At 35.2% G+C, this 12207-nt stretch overlaps 1 protein-coding gene across 1 annotated transcript in view; it reads left to right on the top strand.

Moving 5' to 3' along the window:
• Window positions 1–11790, top strand: part of Bsg (immunoglobulin domain-containing protein Bsg) — a 63755-nt gene extending 51965 nt beyond the window's left edge. The window contains exons 2-6 of the mRNA XM_085943414.1: window positions 5576–5705; window positions 7908–8194; window positions 8683–8868; window positions 9495–9630; window positions 11262–11790. Coding sequence (XP_085799540.1) covers window positions 5576–5705; window positions 7908–8194; window positions 8683–8868; window positions 9495–9630; window positions 11262–11274 — 752 coding nt within the window. The 3' untranslated portion in view covers window positions 11275–11790. The remainder of the gene's footprint in view (window positions 1–5575; window positions 5706–7907; window positions 8195–8682; window positions 8869–9494; window positions 9631–11261) is intronic.
• The last annotated feature ends 417 nt before the right edge of the window (window positions 11791–12207 follow it).

The following is a 12207-nucleotide window of genomic DNA, read 5'->3' as shown; positions in this document are numbered from 1 at the left end:
ATGATTTTCTTGCAAATCACTCACATCATGTTTGAATCAATTTCCACACGTAAGTGTGTGGTGATTTGAAAACTTATTGATTATATGTCACTTGCACCCGTTTAATCCTCAGCGCCTCAATTAAATTTACCCCATTTGAAATAATAATGATATAGTTTAACATTAAACAGTAGTTGTTTTAATAGTCATAAGTAGATAATTAGTTTTTATAGAGAAAACAGAAAAAAATGTTTGGTTTTACAACAGAATCGAAATGTATAATATGTATATATATTCATTTTACTATAAGTAAATCACCACAATCCATTTTTTATGTTTATAGTAGGTAAATTTACTTGTATAGGCAGTCATACACACAGTGATGATAAACCCCTTTTATGCACATGATTTGTGTTACGTGTGGTTTAAAAATTACAATACTATTATGGTTAAAGTTAAACTATATTCCTATTATTGTTTAGTTTAGATTACATTTGAACTAAATATTTATATTTTCTCATGACAGAACAATGTTCGTAACAGTGTCACAATTTTTATCATGTCAAAAGTTATCGATTGTCAATATAATTATCCGTAGCTAGGGCTAAATAAATCCTGCTTCATTGTCACGTAATCCACGTCTCTTTGTGGCATACAAAACGAAATCATACTGCGTATACTAGTGGTGCCTGTCCTCTCTCTGTTGGAGATGAGTTTGTTGTGAATGCGAAATGCAGATAGCGTCTGCAAGGCAAAGGAAACTGCGCCAAAACAGACGGACTTTGTTTTCCATTGTTTGAATTGCACACGTTTTGCCGCGTTTTGCGTAGTCATAGACAACCCGATAGCTTTTGTTTGGAACCCGTCATAATCTTTAAATAGATTCACGATGCTGATTTTTGGCCAGATTTATCATTTTCATGTGATAGAATGATTTAATTTTTCTTCAAAAAAAATTTTTATACTCATTTCATACACTGTACATACCTACATAATTAATTATTATACGAGGGTGGGTCAATAATTCCTTAGAAAAAAGCATTAAAACAGGTTTTATTTTTGTATTTTTTTTTTATTTCTCAACATAATTTCCTTGGAGCTCAATACACTTGGTTAGACGTTTCTCAATTTTTTTTAAACCGTCAGAAAAATAAGTTTTCGGAAGTTCCTCAAAATAAGCATTTGTCCGATCGATGACTTCTTCATTTGAAAAAAAACGTTGTCCACTTAGCCATTTTTTTAAGTTTGGGATAAGGAAAAAGTCACTGGGGGGGCTAAATCTGGCGAATACGGTGGGTGGTCGACCAATTCGAACTTAAATTCTTCAATTTTAGCCATTGATCGTAAACATGTGTGAACACGGGCATTGTCCTGATGAAAGAGGATTTTTTTCCTGTTTAAATGAGGCCGTTTTTCTTCAATTTTGTTTTTTAGCTGGTCCAGTAAAGATACATAATAATCCCCTGTTATTGTTTTTCCTTTTTCCAAATAGTCAACGAAAATAATTTCACGTGCATCCCAAAATACAGTAGCCATAACCTTACCAGCTGATTTTACGGTTTTCGCCTTCTTTGGACATGGTTTGCCTTCGCAATCCACTGCTTTGACTGTTCTTTCGTCTCGGGAGTATAGTGGTGTATCCATGTTTCATCTACAGTCACAAAGCGACGAAAAAATTCATCCGGATTGCGTTGCATGAGCGACAACAGGGCTTTAGAGGCCACCACCCTACTGCGTTTATTGTCGACTGTGAGCAAACGCGGCACCCATCTTGCAGAAATATTTTTCATGCCCAATTTGTCATGTAAAATAGAAATAACGCTACCTTTTGAGATCCCTGTAACCTCAATTATCTCACTCAACTTTAATCTTCGGTCACTTAACACCATATCGTGGATTTTATTGATCATTTCTGGTGTAGTCACCTCTACAGGACGTCCTGAGCGTGGTTCATCCTTTGTTGATGTACGACCACGTTTAAATTCATTTAACCAGTTATAAATAGTTGCAAGTGAAGGAGCAGATATGCCGTAAACTAAATCCAACTCATTTTTTATTTCCTTTGCTGTTAACCCTTTTATATTAAAATGTTTAATAACAGCTCTAAACTCAATTTTCTCCATTTTCCATTTTTCCATTTTCCACAAGCAAATTTTTTTTTTAAATGTACGAGAAACACACAACAACCCGACCAATCTGATTGAAACTTCGCAGCATACTGAATCGGTAGTGCCGCTGCATGAAAACAAACCGCTTACAGTACTAGTCGCGCCACCTGTCGGCTTTTCTAAGGACTTATTGACCCACCCTCGTATGAAATTCTTGGACTGAGAAATCTGTTGTAAATTTTAAATGTAGATACTAATTGCAATTAAACAATTCATGACAAGTTAGACAATAGGGTATGGTAGTGTCGTTGAGAAATATTGCATTTCTGATATTTACCCGAACTTTTATTAAAATGTTCTCCGCTATGGACAGTATGTAATCTCAATCATATTTAGTAGGTATCAAAGAAACGGCATGACGGCTAGGTATATATTGTGTAGTTTCGGCCACACGCGGGTGCGACAGGTCAACGGCTCGTGGTTCACCACCCCGACTACTAATCGCTGAAATCAAAGTGCAAATTATCTGAGCTTCGTAAATGTTCTCTGGAAAGTGAGCGTATCCACCGTAGAAGCGACGAGTCGCGGTAATGTTATAGGTCTTGGACTACCCGAACTATACCGTCCGGTGTCCCATACGAACAGTTGGGAAATGCAGTCCACATCTACACACAGCGTTATATATTATTATACTTAAGGTTCAAATAGACTATATGACGATCGGGCACATATATGCTAAGAGCGATTTAGTGTCTATGATCATATCTATGCCATTCTGACATATTATACATACATATTCTATGACAGCTATGAGTATATTTGAGCCATTACCGGCTACCGTTGTACATGTTTCATGCATTTCAATGCATAAATGCATTTTATTAGGTGTCGTCCGTATATGACGTCACACTTTAAGGGGTGAGGGGATCTGATATAATCTGAAGATTTCTGGTGAATTTATACTTAAGTACCTGCTGAAATCGATAATTTTCTACGGATTTTTTAGACAATATTATAAAAGATTTGTGACAATGGGATAAACGGTTAAAAATACCGAAAATCGTGTGGTGTCATTTTATGGACGACCCTTACGCCATGAGTATTTAGTTATCTGGTGGAAACATGCGAAACTATCATAATAATTATACTATTATAATGATTTTTTTCTTTGTGTATTTCAGAATAATTATTTATGCGTACTTTTCTAGTATCATGATCTTATCTCCGTGTTATCAATGTTATCATTGGCCTCCACATAGGAATTAGTGCTATCAACGTTATCAGCATTATCTCAAGCTTATGTACAGTCCAGTGATAACTCCCAGCACAATGAATTACGTTACTTGGTTACTGTAATTATTATAACAAAATAAATGTTTTTTTTTATTTAGGCATTCTCTCCCAGTTTTCGCAGTTTATGCTCCGACTACACAATATTGCAATCCCCCCCTGTACAGATTTTTTTTTTAAATGTGGCTGCCAATTCGATGTTCAAATCTCGTCCCGAGAAATTAATTTTCCGATATTTCGAGATTTCTTATTTCTTGAGAAATCATCAGTGAGATTCTCGAGAAATTTAGACTTTTCATTCTGAACGGAATTTCCCGGTAATTTTTTTTTTTTGCTGGGATAACTAAAAGATATAATATACGGTGTGGTGTTTCTGTGATTTTTACAGTACTGTAGTTGGGCTTCGTGGTATGTTGTATTATGAAAAGGGGGTGATGTAATAGACTATAAGTCATAAGTCCATAAGGATCCCATTATTTATAGTTTAAGGCAGGGGAAATATGATTATTGTTACGGTTGCTATTCTGGACCATAGTCTCATTAACAATAATACATCGCTTTCTCTCTATGCCACGCTACCGAGAAGGCCGACTATATTCAGGCCGTGGCACTGAGTTGAGAATTACAATGATAATGCTAGTTATTGAATATCTTCGAATACAGTAACCTACCTGTTCACAGTAAATGAAGATCTTCGGTTCCATATTTCGTTTACTACAAATAGGTTACCATATGGCATTTGAAGTATGAGGAATAACTAGCACTACAATCCAAGTTTTCAGTTTCATGTCACGGCCTGAACCTATAGTGGGCCTTGCCTAACAACTATGTCTAGTTTTCTGTCAAAACTATTGAGTCACTCTAATGATTAGTTAGGTACCCAATTAACATTTTTTTCTTAATCCGTGGTTTATGTAATATCGATATCTTGTTGCGTATCTGCAACGTTAATAATTCATTTACAAGCTGTAATAAAGATATTTGTCATTGATTATGGATGAAGTAGGTTGATTTTAACATTCTTAGACAAACATGCCCTTCAAATAATGTATGAGCGTCACAATGGTTATCACCTGTGTATCGGTGATTGCTTGCTAAATGCATCGTCATCAAAACAGCATATTAATTATTCAGCCAAACGTAAAATAAGTCTAAAAAGTTCCTCGTTCATAAAATCATTCACTTTGTGTTATTGACTTATCCTTGTATCCAAGTTTACTTTTTAATTAATTACTATTTTAGTCATAATAAAAAATACAACTAGTTGAATTAATATTTTTGGCCACCATTTAAAAAAAAAATAGTTCTGAAAAATCGTTTTTCGCAATAACATCTCAAGGTGACCTATTGCGAAATTAAGAAAATTTAATTTTTTAATATGTGTGCCATGTCGTCGCTATAGGATTGGTTTGTCGAATATCCGTTTTTGTCGAAATCGACCTTTGAATGGTTTTTTGTATCTAAATAGACCAGAACCATCCTTTTCTTTAAATTGCTTTGTAATGAAAACAGCATTCATATGCTGTAAAAACAACAATTTAAATACCTTCATTTATTTAAATATAGGATAATCAAATTTGTTTTTCGTCTCTTCGACAAACCAATCCTACAGCGTCGATGTGTTTCACTTGCACAACATGGATTATCAAGTGTGAGCTTGACTGTTACGGCTTGTTTAAACGGGTTTAGTACTTATCATTAGTATTCGTACTGTTTATAAGTGCGAGTACTAAGCCTGTGTAAACAAGCCCTTAATCATACTTTATTATCCCATGGCAAGGTAGAATCAAAATTATCACGTGTGAATAATTATGTTATATACTGAAATTTAGGTACCGACTGCCTATATGCATAATATTATTAATTGTTTTATGATGATTTTGAAATCATCTAAAAATAGTTCTTTGTCTTTGATAATATTTTATAAAATTTGAGTTATCTGTTTGCAAATAAACCCAAGGGATGATCTAATAGATGTCAACTCAATTGCATTGTAACATAATCACTCTCCCTTTTTGTATCATATGATAAAAATAAATTATGGAAATTTAATTACACTATGCTGCTGTCATGTGCAAAACACGTAGGAGGTGAGTTCTTAAAGGAATGTGCCCCCTCATCATACCGATACCAATGGAGTTCTACCATGTACGTAAACATCAGTTCAAATAATAAACTATTTTTATCTTTGTTTGCAGATCAAGATTCTCCAAACCATGTCAAAGCCAAGTATAGTCATGGTACATACAAAATATTTGACATAAAAGCGCCCCTCGTGCTCAGCTGTGATGTTGTCTTCGCGCAACCACGACCATACGTATTAGAATGGTGAGTGTTGTATACTATTTTCTATCAATATAAATCTGACTCGACGCTATCCACCTATCTTTTATATCAGCGCATATCGAGGGTAGTTTATCATATTTATGTATTGAGGCGGTTAATTGTTACAATAAGTTAACCGTCTGAACTGTCGAAAAGTGCTATGTTTTAACAGCACCTCACTTGGCTGTGTTAATTTTTAGAGCGAGATAGACAGTTTAGACGGCTAACTTATTGTAACAATTATAATACCTCAATACATAAATATGATAAACTACCCTCAATAGCCGCCTATAGCAGCTTTGTGTATAGAATAGATGCGCAGGGGTGGTGAACTTGTTTGCTGTTGTTGTCATTGACTTTTTAGCGAAATCTTAGTAAAACATTATCAATGGGTGAGCAGAATTTACTCTGCTAAAAAAAATTGAATAAAATTATACACACATGTTATAAAAACATACCTATATAGAATGTCGGTGTCTCTATATCTGCCACCAATTCTTCATTTCATGGTGGAGTGGAGTATGTATGCTTTTTCAGTATGGGAATCAGTGAGCATGTAAAGATTATTTTTCTTCGTTAATTTTAAATTAAAAAGCCTATTCGCATCTGCATTCGTCTGTGAATCCAAATCAAGAATAGGTACAAAATATCAGTAGATTTGATGAAATTTGGCAATTTGGCAACATCGCATGTGATCGCGCTAAATTGTGAATATGACACGGCTTAGATCGCGATCTACCTGTTGACTACACCTGTTTTTTTTTATAAATGATCGACCAACACTTCTTCGCTCGGTCTGGTTTATTGTATGTTGCGATTCAAAGGCTGACTGTCGTATTTACTACAATTCATTTATTTGCCATTAGTAACAATTATTTTTAGTCGTATGGATAGCAGCAGAGCTCTATCGAATCACCCGTGAAGTCTGCAGGAGGCTGATTCCCATAGCCGTCAGCGGCCCCAGATTGAGTCAATAGATATAAAATACACAATTTTGGAATCAACAAATATAATGATAATAACAGCCTCATCGTTGACGAAGATACTTTTACCACTATGGAGTCATTATAACCTGCCAAATAAACCTCGCCAACAGGTGGTATTCTATATCTCCAAAGACTTCTGAAAAACAGGGCACTATCGCTCAAAAGCGAAACAACTCTATAAAACTATTCTGGGCATTCAAGTAACAGGTTGAGACGTTAAGATGAATAGGTATCTTTGTGAAGAATCTTTGGAAACTGTTAAAGAAGATGGCATTTGGAGGTCGAGGTATAATTAGGAACTGTACACTCTTTGTGGGGGGCTAAAAGATCACATGGCATATAATAGGAAAATTCATGAAATGCCGGAGGAGTCACCAACAAGGCGGGTTATGTACGCATCCCCTAAAGCAGGGACGGCCAACTTGTTTAGTATTGTGATTGACGTTTTGCTTAAAAATATAGGCGCGAGCTGCCATCAAATTCCCATAACAAACAAGCAAACACGTTAGTTTTTTGTCAGTTTGTTATGTTTTATGTCTTTTAAAATTACCGGGATGCGAAGATTTAAATCAGCAAACATCACATTTTTATAGTCTGTCTCATTGTTCATATTTTGAGCTCAGGTTTTATGTTGCAAGCATAGATGTGATTTATCGCATGCCTGTATGTGTAAATTTATTTGTTTTGAGATTAGATAATATTTTCTTGTATTTATATTTATATGTGCAAACATCGCATTTATATGAGTTTTTAACAGAGTGTGTTTCGAGAAGAACCAGCTGCGAGAATTCAAATGAATATACATTGCATCGCATTGATATGATTTTCTTCAGAATGCATATTTTTATGTTTTTTTTTTCAGATAATCGAGATGTGAGAATTTACATGAGCACACATTGCATTTGTATGGTTTTTCACCAGTATTTTTAATTTTATGATTATTTGAGATACCTGTGCATTTACAACTGACAAATATTTCAAAATAATTTCCCTTGTCTCTGTTGTATGGCGTTTAAGATTTTTAAATTTCACTCGGCATATTCCGAGATCGAGCTTATTTTTTTTCTAGATATAAGGGATGCGAAACTTCTAAGCATTGACACTGATTCGTTCAAAGTTTCTTCATACTAAAATCATCTTTGGTTAATTACAGTTAGTTCTGCATTAAAATGATGAATTTATTATTATTAGTGATTTGATTATAAATTGAATATTCCAGGTTGAAAGAAGACAAGCCGATATCAGAAGTGGCGTCAATGCGCAACAGGTACAAGCTGATACCTGATGAAAATAGCCTGGTGATCGACCGCTCCATAGAGAGCGACGGCGGCAACTACACATGCCGCCTGGCCAATAGCACATCCGTGGAGATGTATGCCAACATCACGGCCGTAGCAAAGCCTGTGGTCAAGCTGCCGCCCAACACCAGCGTCGTGGAGGGGGAGAAGATGCGCCTCGTGTGCACTGTGCTCGGCAGCCCCACTCCCTCGGTCGTATGGAGCTACAGTAAGTTTTCCTTATTATTACTTCGTTTTGCATTGACACTTCATGAGTGCACCGAACTAGTGCATCCATTTATTTTCACAACAATTATTACCTTCATATATTGCTTATAATAATAAAATCAGTTGTCACGATTGGATTGGAAACTGCATGCCTGACCAAAAATATGAGAAGTGTGCTGGGCTCATTTGAGCGGAGCATGCTACGTGTTATCTTTGGATCCATCAATGACTCACAGTCAGGGGGGAGAAGGAGATATTATAACGAGCCATGCAGGAACCCTACCGTCTCATCGTACAATCCATCAAATTGGACCGCATTAGAGGAGGCCAAGACCAATGTAAAATTGTAACGCCATGAGGGAGAGGATATTGTTTGGGACTTCACAGTTGTGTTTTACAGACATTTCTCTTTAGATGTGCTTGGAGACTGATATGTAACCTTTACCTTTTTGTTGTGGAATAATATGAATGATTGTAATAACTTTGCAGACAACGAAACGTATAAGGAAAGCGGCGGGCGAGTCACGCTATCTCCGGACAATGGGGTGGAGAATGCAGTGCTGACGGTGGCGGAGGCCAGCCTGGACGACAGGGGCTCCTACACCTGTACCGCTACCAACATTGCCACCAACTACGTCAACGTCACCAATGACGCCACGTTCGTCAGAGTCAAGGGTATACACATCTCTTTTCATTTGTCTTATGTCTTCTTCTAGATATTTCTGCATATAAAACATTGTCATTATCAAGACTGATATGAGTTAGACTATCTTCACCCGTCATGTATGTACAGCTGCTATTTGTGACACTATAAATGTGTCTGAATGAAAAAAAAATTGTACCATGAAAGCTGCACGGGACTGATGTAGCAACCATGCATATCGTCGTTGAAACTAGAAAATTGTGTAACTCCGTTTTAATCGAAAATTGACTTTGAATGCCATCTAGTGGCCGTTGATAATATCTATCCGTCTTGCAAATTTTGTAATTCCAGAAAAATTGTATCATTGTTAAATCATGGATGATTTCACTCCAAAACCATACATTTGTATAGGAAACCATAATGTTTTTTGTCTCTCCTGTAAAGTAGTGTTTTTGGAGTTACACAATTTTCTAATTTCAACGACGATATGCACCTTGGTGTTACAGAAAGAGTAAAATTTTTAAAAATAAAATCTTGACTTGCTCTGCTGTCATTTATCTTTATTGACATGAAGTGATCTCTGTACCCGTATGCTGAAACTCTGCTGAAGCAGAAAAGTCGATGCCTCATTGTGAAACATATATTTATCTGATTCCAGATAAGTTAGCTGCCTTGTGGCCGTTCCTGGGAATCTGCGCCGAAGTGTTTGTGCTGTGCACCATCATCCTCGTGTACGAGAAGAGGCGCAACAAGCCTGAGATGGAAGAATCCGATACGGATCAGAGTCCAGACCAGTAAGTTCCTTATGTATTTTTTACAACGTTTTTATTAAGTCGTATTCTTATTTGTCTGGTGGTTGTTTATCCGGTACAAATCTTGCAATCGATTTTTAACTAACTTCCCGACTAGCTAGACATTTGAAACTTTTAGAATATATCAGAACACGATGCCAACGCATTTTTTTAATACTTTTAGCCATCTTTAAGTAGAATTGAATTCATTTTCAGTTAATTCTGTTTTGTATGAAAAGTTATTTCGGAAGAAATCCGTAATCCAATCCACAATTATCGGTTGCTAGGGGTCTAGGGTCCTAGTAACTAAATTATTAATATGTACGTGCGTTACTATGGAAATCAATATGAAATGTCAAAATGACATTTCAGTATTATTTCTATCAAATACAAATTTAGCTAGTCAAGTCAAGTTTATATGATTCAACAGAAAATTTTAAAACGTTGTATATAAAAGTTCTTTTTATCTTGTAATTATATCACTATATTTTGGTGACAGTCCTGAGAGTTCAACAAGCTGTAATTCAGCAGATCAAGAACATCCCTATACTGTCGTTAAACATAGTATTTTGACACCGAGATGGGGTGGTTACTGTTAATCACTATAATTAAAAATTAAGTAATTGATCCTGATCGTCCAAACAAGTCCTAAATGCTAAAAAAAAATTGCCAGTTGCGAACAACAAATAAATATTATGTATATTCCAAATTTGATTAATCAAAAAATAATTCCTAGTACCTTGTTGTGTTTACTATATTATTTATCAACTTATCATCTCTAAGGTGTTTAATTTTTGACAATAGGTTTCATTCCGTATCAAGTTGACACTGCAATCATACGTATATATTGTTATTAATTTTGGGTTGATTGCCTATAAAAATTCCCTAGCTCGTCTCGGGCTACGAATCCTTCTCCTGGAAATAGTGATTACTCAGCATAATTCTATGTATTCTTCTTTGAACATGTCCACTCCATAAGTAGAGAATATGGACACCACCACAGCAGTGGCGAGGGGTGGAGGTAGGCTGTTAAGATTCAACATAAATAGTGCACACTAAACTTTGTCAGTCATACTTATTTGTTTTCATTGAACTAAGAATACAACTTGCAGATGGTGCTGGTTGGTTCTTAAAATTCAATTAAACCTTGTCTAAACCAAACCATAATAGTTTAGGTATACTATGGGCGATCAGACAAAATAGTGCACATTTTTTCAGTCATACTTATTAGTTTTCGTTGAATTAAAAACTAAGCGAATTAAGCCCTGCCTACCCAAAACATATTTTATAAAATAATAAACTAATGTTTTTTTACTATTATCTATTATGGTTTGGATTAGGCAGGGTTTAATTGAATTTTAAACACTATCTACACATAGTAGTCCATAGTTCAATGAAAACAAATACGTTTGACTGACTAAATCTAATATGCACTATTTTTCTCGGATCTTAACCTACCTCCACCCTTCGTCATTTCCACACGACACCGACACCTAAGAAATCCTGTCATTTGCCAGTTATGCCAGCATCCTGTAGCTCCATTTGGCTAGATACACAAATTACTTATTTAGTCATAAAATATTTTGGCTACTGCATCTTCATTAATACATTTTTTTTTCTCTTTTTGTTTATAGGAAAAAGGGATAAGGTGTATATCTTAACTACACACTAAAAATATATGAGAGGAGAGGAGAGGGTGCAGGGAGCTTCAGAGTCACCACAGAACAACTTGTATGGAAAAATTTAGATTCATACTGTTACACACCTTAATGAGATACTTGCTACTGTGTAAATAATAGTCCATTTTTGCAGAGGGGCAAACAATTTATGGTCTTCACTTCATACAGTCACCAATTTCATTCAACTGTAGAATGTGTTCAAAATAATACATAATTACAATTATTAAGAAGGTCTTTTTTAATATAATATACTTTATTTTTTTATTCTATTGGATGTTTCTTCCCGATTTCTTAGTGACATGATGATGAAGTGGGGGACTCGTTAAAGATTGCGAGGTAACCAAATAATATATAGTCCAATTGCCTGTTTATAATTTTTTTTTTAATTTTTGTCTATTTTGTTAATTTTATCACTTTTTACTGTACTTGCCTTGTATAGTGTGTTAATTACTTCGTTCGTTGAATAAATAAGATTGACAACAAACCGCCTTTTCATTTATTATAACATGAGGTGTCTATGTATTTTCAAAAACAGATCAAGTCCACAATTCAATATTTTAATAGTACGCAACATTTATGTGTTTCCAAGGATAAAAATGTTTGGTTAGTTCCATTGCATATTATTTTCAAATTAGAACAATACACCCATTTTTCTTAGCCTAAGAAACCCTTTATTACAGAAGTATAAGAAAATCTATTTATAGTGTGCTTAAACAATTTCTCAAAGTCACTATTTTTGACTGGTTCTATGCCTTCAGCGAGTTTTCTCGCTCTATGAGGCCATGATCGACAGGCCACACACTCTTATTTCTTGAGTTATCTCGTCCGACTTTAAACTCAAATTACTAGCCACTGTCAATTGATTTGCATAATCTAAAAAATTAAACACTGACACTTCAGT

Source organism: Rhyacophila brunnea, unplaced genomic scaffold (assembly GCF_057557595.1).
Source record: "Rhyacophila brunnea isolate RB1 unplaced genomic scaffold, BYU_Rbru_1.0 scaffold_16, whole genome shotgun sequence".
Lineage (NCBI taxonomy): Eukaryota > Metazoa > Arthropoda > Insecta > Trichoptera > Rhyacophilidae > Rhyacophila > Rhyacophila brunnea.
Note: the sequence above shows the minus strand (reverse complement) of the source record. Positions and strands in the feature narration are given on the sequence as shown.